The following is a 16,584-nucleotide window of genomic DNA, read 5'->3' on the forward strand; positions in this document are numbered from 1 at the left end:
GGGGGGGGGGGGGGGGGGGGGGGTGATGGGACGCGCCACTGGGGCACGGACTTTGTGCCCCCAAAAAAAAGTTGCCGGGAGCTAAAAAGAAAGGTAAAGGTAAAAAGCATCCCCAATAATATTCCGCGCAAATCTTCTGCTTCTGCCTCTTTCTGCCTCTGTCTTCTTCCCGACCGCGCGCGCAGCAACAGTCTAGATGCCGTCAGACAACGACTTGGCGCAGGCTTACAAGGGGCAGTACCCAGGTAATTTTCGACCTGCACGATGCTGACCAACCGCTGCGACCCTTGCCTGAGCCGCGATGCAGGCACAGAGGCCACGACGACAAATCGTGGGCTATATCAACCCAGGCACTATGGGAATAGAACGTCCATCTGCCCCCAATCAAGAGAAATCCCGGATACGCCTTATCCACCCACCAACGCGCTACAGCCTCACCCTCCCCACGGGTGGGAGGGACCGCTCTTCAGCTCCGTTGGGGTCTCTTCTCGGTCATCTCTGCGAGGACGACGACGACGACGACGACGACGACTTGTGCAGGTGGCGACGGAGCCCACGTAGCTGTGCGACTCGAGGCGAAAATAACTAGCACTCTTCACTCTTGCCAACAGGTTACATTGGGTGGTCAGGCTTCAGGTCTTGGCCAAGACAACGGACACACAGAGACCAGGGGGCGGCCCTTTTTCGTGATGCTCCGTACCAAACAGAGACGTCCGTCCCACAGTCATGCTGTTTGCCAACCAGTAATAATAAGCCTCAACAACAACAACAGCAGCAGCAGCAGCAGCAAAAAAAAAAAAAAAAAAAAAAGGTTTGGTCTGGAGCAGCACAAGTTCAAAGCAATTCAACTTCAGCCCAAAAAGCTAGCGCCGCCCCGGCGTGTCGCCAACTGCCTCAAACATGCTCATCCGCCGGGGGTCCGTCTGTATTGGTAGCTCCCTAACTATGGAGTGCAGTACAAAAGTCTGATTAGGTTGATGATGGAGTACCGAGGAAATGGAATTCTTTTTCTTCCTTCCTTCTCGTCCTTCTTCTTCTTCTTCTCACAGACTAATTCCTCTCCTATCTCAACTCACACGCCCCTCCCCCTCTCCCCGTCTTCTTCCACCATGCCATGTGCTCCGTCGAACCTGCGGGCTGGCAACCCCAAGACCATAAACGGTAATACCTACTCCTTCCTCTTGTTTTTGCTTAGAAACAGAAGACATGTAAGAAAATAGTAGTCGTTCCACAGACTAACCAACCCACTCTTCACACCCCTCCCCTTCCCTTCCCTATTTCGTACGAGTGCCGGTGATGCATCATGCCAGCCAGACCCAACACTTCTTCCGTATGACAGGCTCCCAGCCTGCCAGCCGGCCTGCTCGTGCGCAATTTGTCGCCCGATTCTGTCATTGTCGGTTTCTTCCACCACTTGTTTCTTCCCTTTTTTTTCTTCTACCTCTTCCATCTTCATCCTCCTCGTCATTACGCCGTCTTTCTTCTACATACCCCAAGTAAGCCGCGGGACACTCACACCACCCTCCTCTTCAAAGGCAGAAAGTCGACATACAAATAAGATTCACGCCAACCTCGAGCCCGTCTCAACTACATCCCCCCAAGTCACTCACCTGCCAACAACCAGACGCTAACTCAGGTTGACCATCTACACAACTGTGTTATCTTGACTCTTCCTCATTGTCTACCATCGTCATCACCGGCCTGACGACTTCCATCCTCCCCGTCCTCACTCTGCGAGTTGCCTCTGCGCGCTCTGCTTCACTCACACCATGGCCTCCCCAAAGAGCGTCTCCCAGTCCATCCTCGACATCATCACCCAGTTCGCGCTGAACAAGTTCGATGACTCGGATGCGCGCATCGCCGCCGGCACCCCGTCCTTCCTCGCCACCATCGACGCCTTCGTCGCTGCCGAGCGCGAGGTCCAGACATGTCTCCCCTCTTTCCCCTTCAAGTCGGCCAACAAGCAGTACAAGGTCCTCGGCTCGCTGCCCGACAAGGCCGAAGAGCTCGCCCTCGCGCGTCTCAACAACATGTGCCGGCGCATTCGCGAGGTCTACCCACCGGGCGCGCGCGTCACCATCATCTCCGACGGCATGACATATAACGGTGAGTTCCCGATAAGACACAAACGGCACGGTTGCGTCACGTCACTAACACGACGCAGACCTCCTCTCCATATCGGACCGCGAGACGTGGCAGTACGGCGAGGCCCTCCGCAAGATGGCCCACGCAAAGGGCTTCAACCACGTCTCCTTTGCGCGCATCCGCGACCTCGTCGACTGCCCGGACCTCCCCGCTCAGCTGCGCGAGATCACCTACGTCGCCAACTGCACCAACATGCGCCGGGTTCTCCTCAACGAGCACGGCCGCGACGACCTCGACATCGACAAGGAGATCGTCGATAACCCGGACACCAAGCTCACCTACCTCGGCTACCGCCGCTTCCTCGAGTCCGACCTCAAGCACATCTTCCCGACCGACAAGGACCGCACAAACCGCGCCTACAAGCGAGACGTCAAGTATGTTGCCAAGCAGATGCTGAAGCGTGGATACGTAGGTTTCCTTTTCCAACAACCGGATGCAGGCGGAGACTCCCCGCTAACAAATAGGGCAGGCATTCGCCGGAGCCGTCAAGAAGGCGTTCCCGGACCACCTCCGCCTCTCCATCCACGAGTCCCTCGGCGAGCACAAGGTCTCCATCAGCCTCCTCAACACCCAGACCGGCTTCACCACGCCCTGGCACTGCAGCGTCGCCCAGCTCGCCGACGGCGAGTGGATCAGCGCGCCCAAGGGCGAGTTCGAAAAGGACGCCCGCCTCGAGGTCGTCCTGGAGAACGGCCGCCCCTCGCACTTCCGCGAGAAGCCGCGCGCCCCCGACGACGCCACCCCGCGCATCAGCGAATCCTGGACGACCTTCATGCCCGCCGCCAAGAAGTTCAGCCCGTCGTCGGCGGGCTCCTCGTCGCCGAGCCTGCGCTCGGAAGCGGGTGGCGGCCGCCGCGCGTCCTCCCCGTCCGTCGGCCTCGGCATCAGCGGCTGCACCACGCCCGAGCCCGCCGCCGCGAACACCAAGGGGGACGAGACGGTAGTGGGTAGCGGTGGCTCACCGGCCGTCGACTACGGAAGGCGACTGCTGCCCCAGATCATCGACGAGCGCGCCGCTTCCCATCCGGACCAGGTCCTCTTCTCGCTGTCGACGATGGTCAGGAACGAGCTCCAATTCCGCGACATCACGGCCAGGCAGTTTGCCCGGGCCATTGACAAGACGGCATGGTGGCTGGAGGCCCAGGTCGGCAAGCAAACCGCCATCCAGCCGATTGGATACATCGGACCACGTACGCTTCTCCTTTACTTGACCTTCCCCCCGCGCACGCCCTGTCAGCATGCTAACCCCAAGCAGATGATCTTCGACATGTCCTGCTGACGTACGCCTGCGTCAAGGTCGGCTATGCCGTGAGTCTTGATCTCCCCAGTCGCTTACCCTGCTCTACGCTGACATTCCCAGGCTCTCTTCCTCTCCCCGAAGAACAGCACCCAAGGCGCCCTCGCCGTCCTCGAGACCCTCGGCTGCAACATCTGGGCCAAGGCCGGCGACGCGCCCCTCGTGCCCCTCGTCCAGGACGTTCTCCAGCAGCGCCCCATGACCCTCCTCGAGCTCCCCACCCTCGACGTCCTCCTCGACGTCTCCTCCAACCCCCCTCCACCTTACCCCTACACCAAGACCTTCTCCGAAGCCACCACCGAGCCCTTTTGCTTCCTGCACACCTCCGGCAGCACCGGCGTCCCCAAGCCCATCCCGTGGTCCAACGGGCTCATCGGCACCATGGACGCCGTGCGCCTCCTGCCGCGCGTCCCCGGCGACCACGGCCTGCCTCCCTGGACCGCCGACTGGCTCCCCGGTGACCGCATCTACTCCTCGTTCCCCATGAGCCACGGCGCCGGCATCATCATGAACCTCCTGCTTCCCGCGCTGCTCGATCTGCTGTGCGTCATGGGCCCCGTCGGCGTGCTGCCCAACATCACCCTCGTCGAGGCGCTCGCCGAGCGCGCCCGCGTCGACATATGGAGCATGGTGCCGTCGCTGACCGACGAGGTCGGCGAGACCCCCGACGTGCTCGCCAAGCTCGCGCCGTCCAAGTTCATCTGCGCCTCCGGCGGGCCGGTCAGCCCGGTCAGCGCGGCCAAGGCCAACGCGGTCGTCCGCGTGCTCAACCTCACGGGCACCACCGAGGGCCTGTTCATCGGCAACCTGGTGCCCGCGCGCGAGGACTGGTTCTGGTTCGCCTTCCACCCCTACTCGGGCTTCGAGTTCAAGCCGCTCGACGAGGACGACACGTACGAGCACTGGATCCACCGCGACGACCGCCACGCCGAGCTCTTCCAGGGCATCTACCACACCTTCCCCGAGCAGCGCTCCATCAACTTCAAGGACCTGTACGCGCAGCACCCGACCAAGCCGTACCTGTGGTCCTTCAAGGGCCGCAACGACGACCTCGTCGTGTTGTCCAACGGCTACAAGATCTCGCCGCTGCAGACCGAGGCGCTCATCGGCGCGCACCCGGCCGTCGCCGGCTGCCTCGTCTTCGGCACGGGCAAGCCGCAGGCCGCGCTGCTCGTCGAGCTCCAGGACCCCGTCGGCGGCAAGACGGAGCCCGTTCTCGACAGCATCTGGGAGGCGGTGCAGGCGGCCAACGTGCAGATGCGGCACAAGAACCAGTTGCTGCGCGACTTCGTCGCCTTCGCGGAGCCCGACAAGCCCTTTGCGCGCACCGACAAGGGCACCGTCAAGCGCGCCGCGACGCTCGCGCTGTATGCCGACTACATCGAGCGCTTCTACGCCTCGCGCAGCGCCGACCTCCCCGCGCTCGACGTCGACCTGAGCTCGCCGGCGTCCGTCCGCCACGACGTGCGCGAGCTGTTCGCCTCGTACCTGCCCGAGGTGCGCGACGCGCCGCTCGACGCGAATCTGTTCGAGCTCGGCCTCGACTCGCTCGCCGTCTTCGCGGCCATCAAGACGCTGCGCGCCGTCACCGGCCTGGCCGACCGCCTGAGCGCCCGCCAGCTCTATGCCAACCCCACGCTGGACGGCTTCTCCGAGGTGCTGCTCGAGCTGTCCGGGGATACTACGCGGACACACGCCGCCGAGGCTGGCGGCGGCGGCGGCCGGGCGATGACGGAGCTGCAACGGCTCGCGGCCAGGCACCGGGCGCGGCAGTCGTTCAAGCTCAACGCCATGGACTACGTCAACCCGAACCACTACATGGGGCTCGTCTTCTACTTCCCCCTGGCCGAGGGCGTCAGCTTCCGGGAGGCGTTCGACAACCTGTCCGCCGGCCTGGACCGCACCATGGACCTGATCCCCGCGCTGGGCGGCAAGATGGTGCCGTGCTCCGAGCACGAGATCGGCTTCGTCCAGGGCGACCTGTGCGTGTCGATTCCGCCGCCACGATTGGCCTCCTCGGCACACAAGCGGCTCATCTACAAGGACTGCTCCGGCTTCCTGCCCACGTTCGCCGAGCTCCGCGACAAGGACTTTGTGCCGTCGCTGTTCCGCGACGAGCTCATTCTCCAGCAGGACACGTTCCCGAAGCTGCCGGCCGACATCGTCATCGCGCAGGCCAACTTCGTCGAGGGTGGGTGCGTGCTGGCCGTGGACATGAACCACTGCTGCATGGACGGCATGGGCGTCATGATCGCGCTCAAGGCGTGGGCGGAGAACTGCCGCCTGCTGCAGGGCGACGCGTCGGCGACGTGCTCGTGGCTCGACCCTGACAGCTTCAACCACGGCCTCCCCGAGATCATCCACGAACAGGAGGGCTGGGCCAAGGCCCCGGAAGAGGTTGATCCCGGCACGTGGGGCTTTCTCCCCTTCCAGCCCGCCGAGGACGCCGCCCCGAGCAAGTACGTGCCGACCGGCGCGGACCTGCCGCCGGCGCCCAAGTTCAAGCTACACTCCGTGTGGCCGCTGCCCCGCGCTGAGCGCTGCATGAACACGACGGTCATGGAGATCTCCGCCGAGAACATCCGCAAGCTCAAGAAGCAGGTCCTGGCTGACCCCGAGACCAAGGGCTCGAGCGTCTCCGTCAGCGACATCGTGCAGGCCTTTTTCTGGCGGAGCGCGATCCGCGCGAGACGCCACGCGGCCAAGATTAGCGGGAAGCCAGACCTGGATTCAGACCACATCTCCATCTTGGAGGCGCCGACGGACGGCCGCGCCCACTTTTCGTCGCTGCTACCCGCCACCTACATGGGCAGCATGCTCATCATGAGCCGCTCCGTGCTGTCCGCCGGGGAGCTCTGTGCACCGGAAACTAGCCTCGGCCGCATCGCCCAGGTGCTGCGCGACACCGCGGCGCGCATTACGCCGTCGCTGGTGCATGACGCGTTCACGCTGCTGCAGTCGCTGCCTGACCACACGCGCTTTTCCACGGCGAACATGGGCCTCGAACACATGCACGCCATGATCTCGAACCTGATGCTGTTTCCGCTGAGCGAGGTTGACTTTGGCAGCAAGTTCTTTGGAAACAGCGGGTCCCCGGAGGCGATGCGGCCCCAGCTGGTGCGCGGGAACGGGCGGTTCCGGTTCTGGATCATCTCGCCGATGAAGAAGGACGGCGCCGTGGAGCTCGTCCTCGGAACCTTCCCGGAGGAGCTGGAATTTTTCAAGGGAGACGAAGAGTTTGGCAAATACGCCAAGGTTGTAGACGTTTCACCTTGGTAATGTAATAGACGTTTCATAGCATGCGAAAATAAAGGGAACGAGGAAAGCCGTAGACAGTGAGGGCTCCTCGTGTAAGTCGGATAGTAGAGGGCTTGCTGCAAGACAGGGTTTGTCGTGAAAAGCGCTAGATTGAGAAAATATATCCCATGAATATCCACTGTGATATTAGCAAAAAAAAACCCCGGCACACGGTTCCTTGTAGGATGAAACGGCCGCAAATAGTCCCCGCCGAGCTGAGGAAGAAAGAGGTCATACAAAGGGAAGGGGTGTGGTCGTTTGGCTGATTCGGCACACCCCCAGCCTTGTCGCAACGCATGCAATAGTACAGCTAGCGCGGCTCATCGCAAAAAGCAGTCCGGAAAAGTGAGCAAGTTTCGATGGCGCCAGGCGAGGCTTGCAGGATATTGAGCAAGTTTTTTTCGGATCAGACAACCCATTCGTCGCTCCACCGCCGTGCGTCTCGAGAAGCTGTGCAATTCGTTTGCCTGGCCCCCCTGGCCCTTGTCCTGTAGTTATCCTTGTGCTGTTCTGTTATGCCCCTGGTCAGCATTTTTGATCCATTCCCGTAACCTTCTCGCTCCGATAGGGTTCATAAGTGACTCCATCCCCAGCCCGTGTGCTTGGCTTGAGGCTCTCTTCGCCCTTTTCCTGCCCTTGACCATTCACCACCCTTCCTTTTCGCACATAATTCTTTTTTATTTTTGCTGGAGATACTCGACGCCATGTCCAAAGACCCCGAGGACGCCAAGATCCGCGTCGACACGGCCGCCGACAGCGCGGACGAGGCCGGCGGCAGCGGCAGCGGCAGCGGTACCGACGCTGAGGCCCAGGCCGGTGTGAGGAACATCGAGGCCACGACGGTCGCGTGGAACAAGAACACTCTCATCATCGCCTACGTCCTCATCTGGCTGACGTACTGCGTCGAGGGCATGCTGGCCAACACGACCAACGCGCTCACGCCCTACGTCACGTCCGCCTTCATCCAGCACTCGCTCACGCCGACCGTCGGCATCCTCAGCAGCGTCATCGGCGGCGTCACCAACCTGACCCTCGCCAAGATCCTCGACGTCTTCGGTCGTCCCCAGGGGTACCTCTTCTGCATCGTGCTGGCCACGGTCGGCATGGTCATGATGGCCGCCTGCAACAACGTCGAAGCCTACGCCGCCGCCCAGGTCTTCCAGATCGTCGGCAACAACGGCATCCAGTACAGCCTGTCCGTTTTCGTCGCCGACACCTCCACCCTGCAGAACCGAGGCCTCATGCAGGCCATCGTCAGCACGCCCAACCTCTTCACCGGCTTCCTCGCGGGGCCCATCGCCTCGGGTTTTGTCAACGGCCCCGGCTGGCGCTGGGCGTTTGGCATGTTCACCATTATGGTGCCCTGCATCACCCTACCGCTCTACGGCATCCTGGTCAACAACTTCCTCAAGGCCAAGAGACTCGGCCTCGTCACCAAGTCCGACAGCGACCGGACGCCGCTGCAATCGTTTCTGCACTACTGCCGCGAGTTCGACGCCATCGGGTTGCTTCTTCTCTCGGCCGGCGTTGCCTTGTTTTTACTGCCGTTCAACCTCTACACCTTGCAGGCACGCGGTTGGACCTCGCCTCTCGTTCTCAGCATGCTGATCATCGGCTTTTTCCTCATCATCGCCTTTGTCGTGTGGGAGAGGTTCTTCGCGCCCGTTACGTTTATTCCGTACTCGCTGCTGCTGGATCGGACTGTTTTCGGCGCATGTATCCTCTCGGCAGCACTCTTCATCAGCTACTCGATCTGGAGCGCCTTCTTCCCCTCATACCTGCAGGTGGTCAAGGGTCTCAGCATTGACGAGGCGACCTATGTCATGCAAACGTACTCGGTCACGTCCGTCGTCTTTGCCGTAGCCGCGGGCGCCTTGATCCACAAGACTGGCCGGTTCAAGCCTGCGACGCTGTTCGTGGGAGTGCCGCTTAGTGCGTTTGGTCTGGGCCTTCTGATGCACTTTCGCAATGCGGACGGCAACATCGGTTACATCGTCATGTGTCTCATCTTTATCGGCATCGCGGCAGGAACGATCATCGTATGCGACGAGATTGCCATGCTGGCTGCTGGAGCCCATCAGTACGTTGCCGTCTGCCTTGCCGTTCTAGGCATGTTCAGCAACGTCGGCGGTGCCATTGGCTTCACCGTGGCTTCTGCCATCTGGCAAAACACTCTGCCCAACAAGCTGCTCGAGTATCTGCCCGAGGAGGATCTGCCCAATCTCATCATGATTTATGGCGACATCAACACACAGCTATCATACCCAGTCGGTACACCTACCCGAGACGCCATCCAGCATGCGTACAGCGATGCCTATCTGCGGCTGCTGGCCGTGGGCACGGGTGTTTGGGCTTTTGGGTTTATCGGGGTGCTAATGTGGCGCAACATCAACGTCATTGGCATCAAGCAAGCCAAGGGGCACGTCTGGTAATTGTATTGGTGGGAAGGTGATGGATTAGAGGACGACTTGAGGATTGCGTTTGCAAAAGTACCAGCCTTTATGAAGGAGGAAGGCTTGAACAGGCTGAGATCCACACGGGCTGGCTGATTGGGCCACGACAAGTTGGGCAGATTTCAAAATACCCATTGATTGATAATATGATATACTGCAACAGGAATTGAAACAATTGTTACCCGATCCAATAACTTGATTGCATTATTGCGTTATACTGCCCAAGCGATTTTACCTTTATGCATACCTGGAATGCAGGTACCCAGGCGAGGTGCTGGACGCCCGATTTGGCTCCCAACACAGTGGAGTTTACCCCAGACGGCGGGCCACTTTCAGTGCTGTTGTCGCCTAAAATCTTGTCCTTAAATGGCCTGCAACGGCCCGCTCCACCGCTAAGGCCACTAAACCCCTTCATTAGCCTTATCTCTAACTGTAATTGGCGTGGCTTAGCCCGTGGCGTGCTGTGGCTCATACTAAACTTCACGCATCCCGCACCTCCTTCGCCTTCTCTTCTCTTCTTCTTCTTCACTCACAATCCACCATACGGGTCGCAAATCATCTCGCGGAGTCTGTCATCTTTTCATTAAGAAGGTATTCTTCTCGCCCGGGCCCACAAGTCAATCCCTTTTGTGCGTCATTCACTCTTTTCTCCCCCCCCTTCCCTCCTTCGCTCTCTTTCGCCGCTCTCTAGACAATTCACTCGAGAAAGCGTCTGGCGTGCGTGAATAGTTTCATCACCATTCTCGCCCCCCTTTTCATCTACCTTTCCCGATCCCATCCCCGACCGAGCCGTTCTTTTTCCCTCACCGACAACCCCCGCAGCCATGTTCAAGCGCTCGTTCCGTCACCACCATGACGCCGTGCGCGTGGACAAGTCCTCGCGGGTCAAGAAGTCGGGCCCTGTCCGGGATCCCACGAAGCTTTCGAAACTGCAAAGGTCGCTCACCGAAAAGGACGCCTTGCTGAACCCGCAGCAGCCCGCCGCGCCGCCGTCGCCCATCGTCACCCTGACGGTCGGCCGCGAGGGGCGTCTATTTGCGGCGCACGAGGACGTGCTCCGGCAGTCGCCGTTCTTCGACGCCGCCTGCCGGTCCGCCTTCCCCGATGCGCAGAGCCGGAGGATATCGCTCCCCGAGGAGGAGCCCGAGGTCTTCTCCGCCGTGCTCGAGTACCTGTACAAGGGCGACTACTACCCGCGGCTGGTGCACAACCGCCACCGCAACTCGTGGGAGCTCGAGGACCGCGCCGCCCCCGCTGGCGGTCTGCGGACTCCTTCCGCGTCCCCCAACCCCGACGCCGGCGGTCGGGCCTGCGCGGCCGTCCGCCTCGACAGCTTAGGTGCCGAGGTGCTCCGCGACACCGTTGTCTACTGCGCCGCCGAGCGCTACGGCCTCGAGGACCTCAAGTCGCTGGCGCTCCGCAAGCAGGGGCTGCAGGCCGGCATCGACGTTGCCACCATCCTGCGCTCCGCGCAATACGCCTACGCGCACACGCCCGACTCGGACAGCCGCCTGCGCGCGCACTACCTCGCCCTTATCATCCGCTGCCGCAAGACCTTCAAGCGCAGCGGCACCATGCAGGCTGAGATGGAGGCGGGCGGTACCAAGCTGTTCTTCGACCTCTTCGTCGCCATGTGCAACCACCTCGACGACGTCATTGACGTGAACCACCCTCGCACCCCAAGGACCGTCTGAGAGGGAGTCTGGTTGTGCTTGCGCGTCTGTCTAGGTTTCCGTTCACCAGTGCCATTTCTATCGCTCAAGGATTGCCAGATGCATTCGACTATCTCGAACCCCACCCATCGCATATCAAAATCAACTCGACAAAAAAAAGTATCACGAAGTTATGACTTGTGGCATTCATAGCGGGGCGTTGGCGTACTTTTGGTCTCCCTCATCAGATTGTCTCATTTCCGGCAGGGAGCTAGTCTTTCTGTTTGATTCGTCGTCGGATGTATCACGTTTGGGGTTTTGCTTCAATGGTTGAGATTCGAGAGCCGAGGATATAATGACGCCCCGTCTGTCCACAGGTAATACTTCCTCTGCTCCTTGTCCTTTTCGACAGTTGATTTGCGAATCGGATTTCCTGCGTCGTTTCTGCTCTCACGATTTGTAGTCTATGGCTCCTGATGATGGAGGCTCCGTCGTTCTTTGCGGCGATGGAGTTGTATCAATATGCTTGTTATGCCTACCCAACTCAACTGGGGGGGGGCCAAGATTGGTTCCGTCGTCCCCCTCCCTGCCAATTTACAAGAAAAATCTCAGTCAATTTTGCGCTGGACAGCAATTCGGAAAAAAAAAACCACGGCTTTCTGTTTTGCATTTATTGCATTTGTTAAGCTTTGTTTTGGTGCATTTTGGTAATGTTTCCTTGATTCTCCTGTTTTATTATTGGGATACCAAAGAAAGACTACAGAATGTCTCTCACAGCGTTGACAAGTCGGCGTCGGTTTCATGTCCCAGTTGTTTTTCACTCTTGGGGCAATTTCTGCTTTTCAACACCTGTCCACACGCAAGACCTTGCTTCTCGTTTCTTTTGTTCCGATTTCGAGGAGAAGCATGCTGCATGGCTCGAAAGGGCACCTTCACAGATAATATAAAAATTGAAAACCCGTGGACGGGAGGATATCGGCTCCGAGAGCTGACTCTCTTCTCTCCACACCAAGGGCTGCTGCGCAGTCCTCCTTGGCGGACGTCTTACCCAGGGTTCTTTTTTTTTTTGAGGTAATAGAAAATTGCCGCCTCAATTTCACGTATCAACCGTGACTTGTATCATACACGTTGTAGTTGTCCTCACGCCCATTCCACCGTAAAGTCCTCAAACTTGGCCTCCAGCTCGCCCTCGCCTCCCTTGGCCGGCCTCGCCACCAGCGCCGCGACCTCCAGCGTCCAGCCCGCGTACCGCGCATCCGCGATCCAGCAAATCTCCCGCAGCGGCGTCTCCGTCTCGCCGTCGATGTGGTACACCCACCAGCTGCGGCCGTTCGCGTCGCCCTCGGCGCGCACGCGCACCGTCACGCTGCGCTTGCCAGCTGCTACCTCTGCGGCACTGCTGCTGTCGACGGGCCCGACGCTCCAGTCGGCCCAGGTGTCGCAGCTCACGGTCGACAGCCGCGGCAGGCCCTCGTACAGCTCGACGCCCGTCTTGACCCATTTACGGGCGGGCTGCTGCTGGTCCGCGGCGGTGGGGGGCGTGAGGCGGAAGAGCAGCCCGGCCTGGTCGTATTGCTGGGCGTACGCGGCGGTGAAGGTGACCTGCGCGGAGCGGAACTTGGCCACGGGGTTGGACGAGTGCGTCTTGAAGGGGGCTGCGTGTTGTTGCCTGTCAGCGTTGGTGGTGGGAGTTGATTAGGTTGCGGGAACGTTACCGTTGAAGATGTCCTTGGCGGGAGGCTTCTTCCAGATGTCGGTGTCTGGGCCCGCGCGGATGGTAAACGGCTGTGCCATGGTAAAGCTGAAGTAAGATACCGAGAGAACTTGATTGACTTGATTAATGGTGTCCAGTCAACATTGGCCGTAGTTAGGACGGTGCCGTGGCTTATATAGACGGCGCGGGGAAGCAGCGCCCCGCTAAAGAAGCACGGCGATGTACTTGTCAGGCCGGGACTATACCGTCCCAGTTTTCTATTCTAGATTCTATATGCTTCAAGCTTAATCAGCTTTGAATTGAGGGCTAGATTAATCCGGAAAGAATCGGGCACGAGTTGGTCATGGTAAGCCTTTGACCCAAGAAGACACATGCTCCCGGCAAGGCGGGCCTCATCTCCGAGTAGGCCGTCGATGCGGAGCAGCCGTTTTGGGTCATCCCGATTCCAGCTGGAAGCATCCGCATCCCAAAAACATTATTAATGAAGAAACAAAACGAGTCATCAACGGCTATTTGAACACGTGTCTATTGTTATTGTATGCACAACACGTCGTGAGTTGTGCGGGACGTGCCATGTACTCTCACAAGGTCTTCTTTATTCAGGCCACACGACCCCATCTCAACATGCCTCCCACCTAGAGAGCCAAGAGGGCAACACCAGCAGCCACAGCCGCCACGCCAGCGCCAATCTCACCCGCCGCGTTGCTCTTTGGCGTGCTGCTTGCCGTGCTGCTAGCCGCCGCGCTCGACTTGGTCGCACCACCCGTCGTCGTCGTCGTCGTTGCCGCCCCCGTCGTCGCCGGCGCGCTGCCCTTTGTACTCGTCCTGGTCGCACCACCGCTGCTGCTGCCGGTGCTGCCGGTACTCGCTGGCGCCGAGTCCGACTCCGTCGCCGCAGCGCTCGCCACGCCAATCTTGCCATTCCTCGACGTCAGCACCACCGCGCCCGGGTTGCGCACCGTGTTTGCGATGGTCGTCACCGCGTCGCCACTGCCCTCGTCGGTGACCACGATCTTGCCCTGCGTCGCGCAGAACTCGATGGACACCGTGTACGTCGCGGAGCCGCAGAGGTCCGTCAGCGAGGCCGTCTTCTCGCCGGCGTGCGCGACGAAGCTGGACAGCTGGCCGAGGTACGACATCCAGCCGGCGGTGAGGCTGGCGGGCATGACGTCGGTGCACTCGTTGGGGGGGCGCGCGGTGCGCAGCCACGACTTGATGCTGGCGGGCGGCTGCACGGGCCGTCCGAGGTCGTAGTCGACGTCGCACGCGGTGGCGGCCCGGGCCTCGAGCAATGCGGCCGCTGTGGGGGCCGGGGCCGGGGCCAGGTCGGCGGTGGCTATGCCGGCCAGGACAATGGTGAATACAGCGGTGCGCATGTTGGAAGCGAGAGCGGTTGTAGTTGTGTTTGTGTTTAGTTCTGGTTCTGTGCCCGAGCTGCGTCTGTGTATGTCTTGGCGTGTTTGTAAGTGGTTGTATGACAGGGAAATGTCTACACCGGCTGGGACCAGGCATTTATATAAGTAAATACACATGGGGAGGCACTCTCGCATAGGTCGCCCTTTTTCAACGCGGTAACTAAAACATGAATATCATGCACGCGACAGAGAACAAACGGCGTCGGCTAAAAACTAAGACTTCAGCCAGGATCTTATTCAGCCCTGGCCCGCCAATTAAGCCTAATTTTGCGTAAAGCCTCAGTTTGCCAGATCCACCCGCACAACTCCTCAGGCGAATAATCGGACGTTGCGCAATGCCAAGTAGTCGAATGGGCCGAAAGAGGGTGGGGGGAAACGGGATTTGAATACGTGAACGTATCTCTTGAACGTGGTCTGATCTGTATCTGTATTATGTTTTATTAATATATCAGAACTTGACAATTGTCTCTCATCTCGGTGCCAAGACGGATCTCGGCTAGCGCGCCATCGTATTTCGCATTCATTCGTTCACTTTCAGCTCATAAAAGCCGTTCCACTCATCCGCCTTGCACCTTCTTTGTCGCTACAATCATCAAGTTACGCGGCGACACCTTGGCGTCGAAGACAGGCACAACATCGACTTCCTGTACGACCTGCCGTTCTTCCAAGAAGTGATAGCGATCCACGGCAATAACGCTCTCCACCACCTTGCCGCAGAGGACGCTCAGCGTCCACAGGATCGCGATGCGGCCCTCCCAGCCCCGGTACTCCTCCTCGTACGCCCGCAGTTGCTCGTCAGTCGGGCGCTGCGCAGCATCCACGTGCAGGCAGTCCATGGCGCGGTGCGCAAAGGCTGTAAAGCCCACCATGTCGCCCTTCCTGATGCCCCAGGCGGGACGCTCGTTTCCACTACCGGCGCTGATGCCGTGGTCGAAGAAAAGCTTTTCGAGCATCGCGCGGTAGAGGCGCCGGCGGCCAAAGACGGACGATACTTGGGAATCAGGTCGTGGCCAGTTATTCGGGGCCTGGCATCCTGTCATCAATGCCGTCGGGGTCAGCGTGACGTTTCTGTCGCGTAGAGCCTCGCTGATGGGAAACCCCGCTGGACACATGTCTGACCGTGGCACAATGTGGTTGTAGCAGCATCCCACGACGGCGAGGGCATCAATGCAGGAAATCTCGGCAAAGTATCGAATCATGTGCTCGGACAAATTGCCGCAGGCGTGCAAGCCCACCAAGATACACCTTTCTCCCGCTGACCACGCCTGGACCTTGTCTGCCAGTGCCGACGAGCCGTCAATCCAATGCACCATGTGCGTCAATCGACGGTTCGAGATGCCTAGAGAGTCTGTAAAGGCTTGAGATCCAGCCACTTGCGATTCGCTTCCATCAATCGCGAGGACCTGCAGTTCTGGGAAGAGATATGCCAGGCTGATGGATAGGTACCCTTGGCCGGAGCCCATGTCGACGACGTGTCTGATCCCTCTAGCTTCGCACAAATCGTGGATCAACTTCGTGGCGCGAGAGACCTCTGTGACTTTTTTCGTCTTCATGCGCGTCTGCAGGACTTCAGGGAGGATAACACTCTGCCCGGGTCGCTGCGTGCGGGTTAAAGCGAGGGCTTTGAGCCGCGCAAGCCAGTTGCCGAGCGACTCGGGGCGGCCAATTATCCCGCCATCCGTGTAGGCATTCTCATGAGCGTGAGATGTGTCGTCTTCGCCAATGCTATCAATGAGATTCTGCTGAGCAAGACGGTGGTCTGGCCAGCGTGACCACCACTCAGTCCATTCCGTTGGCAAGCGGTCCCAAGCGTTGTAGATCAATGCATCATTGACGTGGATGCCGCCCGTGATTTGGCGCACGAGAGTTGTGTCTATGAAGCTGCAAAGATCTTCTGTGTATTTTTCTAAGTCGTTGTAAGCGCTGGGCAGGTCTGGCATTGCTTTACGCTTGGTGCTTACTACCATGCAAGGTTGAGATTTTTGCTGTGTGTGGTGGGGCGTGATGTTGTTCTTGTGCCAGATTGAATCTATCGAGGACCCTCGAATAGCGAACGGATTTGATAGAACTATTTTCAATTCGACCTAACCTAAGAATTAAATTATCACATTCGCCAAGGTATTCTAGGTCCATATACGACGCGTTTAAAGTTGGTTAATACTGCTTCCAGCCCTGTAGGGTACGTACGCTCGGCGCTGGCCACAGTACGGGAAAGCACCCACACAGCTTACCGTATCCTCTCCACTCGCTGTGTGTAGAGATCTCGAGTACAACGAAAGCTGAAGATCGAAGAGGTATTTCGCATTGAAATTTATGGTTGGTTTTTTCCCCATTTCACCGAAAGATAGTGATGTCAAAAAACCACGCTCTGCCGGTTCGAACACGGCGCTTCGAGTCGGATGAGTCAGCAGGCTAGCTGCAGTACCCGCTCGACCAGGCTTCCAGTGCTTGGTGGGGTCACGCCCTCAGAGCGAAACAATTTTCTTCACCAGACAACCGTGTTACTCATCGACCAAGACGCGGCGAAGCCGTTTGCCGGGCTGTCCATCGTATCTCCATGCACATATTATTGTTTGCACTACATTTAGCCTTATTCACCGACTAGCCTTTA

The 16,584-nt window shown here is 59.1% G+C and overlaps 6 protein-coding genes across 6 annotated transcripts; 3 read left to right on the forward strand and 3 right to left on the reverse strand.

Annotated features, from left to right (window-relative positions):
- Positions 1 to 1,769: 1,769 nt before the first annotated feature.
- ISF_08704 (transferase family protein) lies at positions 1,770 to 6,721 on the forward strand (the record flags this gene model as incomplete). Its single annotated transcript, XM_018852307.1, has 5 exons — positions 1,770 to 2,106; positions 2,165 to 2,553; positions 2,615 to 3,335; positions 3,401 to 3,453; positions 3,506 to 6,721. 5 exons carry the CDS (start codon positions 1,770 to 1,772, stop codon positions 6,719 to 6,721), a joined length of 4,716 nt encoding a protein of 1,571 aa, XP_018700494.1.
- Positions 6,722 to 7,443: 722 nt separating this feature from the next.
- Positions 7,444 to 9,171, forward strand: ISF_08705 (siderophore iron transporter mirB; the record flags this gene model as incomplete). Its single annotated transcript, XM_018852308.1, has 1 exon — positions 7,444 to 9,171. One exon carries the CDS (start codon positions 7,444 to 7,446, stop codon positions 9,169 to 9,171), a length of 1,728 nt encoding a protein of 575 aa, XP_018700495.1.
- Positions 9,172 to 10,016: 845 nt separating this feature from the next.
- Positions 10,017 to 10,886, forward strand: ISF_08706 (BTB/POZ fold protein; the record flags this gene model as incomplete). The annotated part of the gene is made up of 1 exon (XM_018852309.1): positions 10,017 to 10,886. One exon carries the CDS (start codon positions 10,017 to 10,019, stop codon positions 10,884 to 10,886), a length of 870 nt encoding a protein of 289 aa, XP_018700496.1.
- Positions 10,887 to 11,984: 1,098 nt separating this feature from the next.
- ISF_08707 (hypothetical protein) lies at positions 11,985 to 12,638 on the reverse strand (the record flags this gene model as incomplete). Its single annotated transcript, XM_018852310.1, has 2 exons — positions 11,985 to 12,499; positions 12,560 to 12,638. The coding sequence occupies 2 exons, from the start codon at positions 12,636 to 12,638 to the stop codon at positions 11,985 to 11,987; spliced, it is 594 nt and encodes a 197-aa protein (XP_018700497.1).
- Positions 12,639 to 13,193: 555 nt separating this feature from the next.
- ISF_08708 (hypothetical protein) lies at positions 13,194 to 13,934 on the reverse strand (the record flags this gene model as incomplete). The annotated part of the gene is made up of 1 exon (XM_018852311.1): positions 13,194 to 13,934. One exon carries the CDS (start codon positions 13,932 to 13,934, stop codon positions 13,194 to 13,196), a length of 741 nt encoding a protein of 246 aa, XP_018700498.1.
- Positions 13,935 to 14,530: 596 nt separating this feature from the next.
- Positions 14,531 to 15,913, reverse strand: ISF_08709 (RNA small subunit methyltransferase; the record flags this gene model as incomplete). The annotated part of the gene is made up of 1 exon (XM_018852312.1): positions 14,531 to 15,913. The coding sequence occupies one exon, from the start codon at positions 15,911 to 15,913 to the stop codon at positions 14,531 to 14,533; it is 1,383 nt and encodes a 460-aa protein (XP_018700499.1).
- Positions 15,914 to 16,584: the final 671 nt, after the last annotated feature.

The sequence above is a fragment of the Cordyceps fumosorosea genome (assembly GCF_001636725.1).
Source record: "Cordyceps fumosorosea ARSEF 2679 chromosome Unknown scaffold_34, whole genome shotgun sequence".
NCBI lineage: Eukaryota > Fungi > Ascomycota > Sordariomycetes > Hypocreales > Cordycipitaceae > Cordyceps > Cordyceps fumosorosea.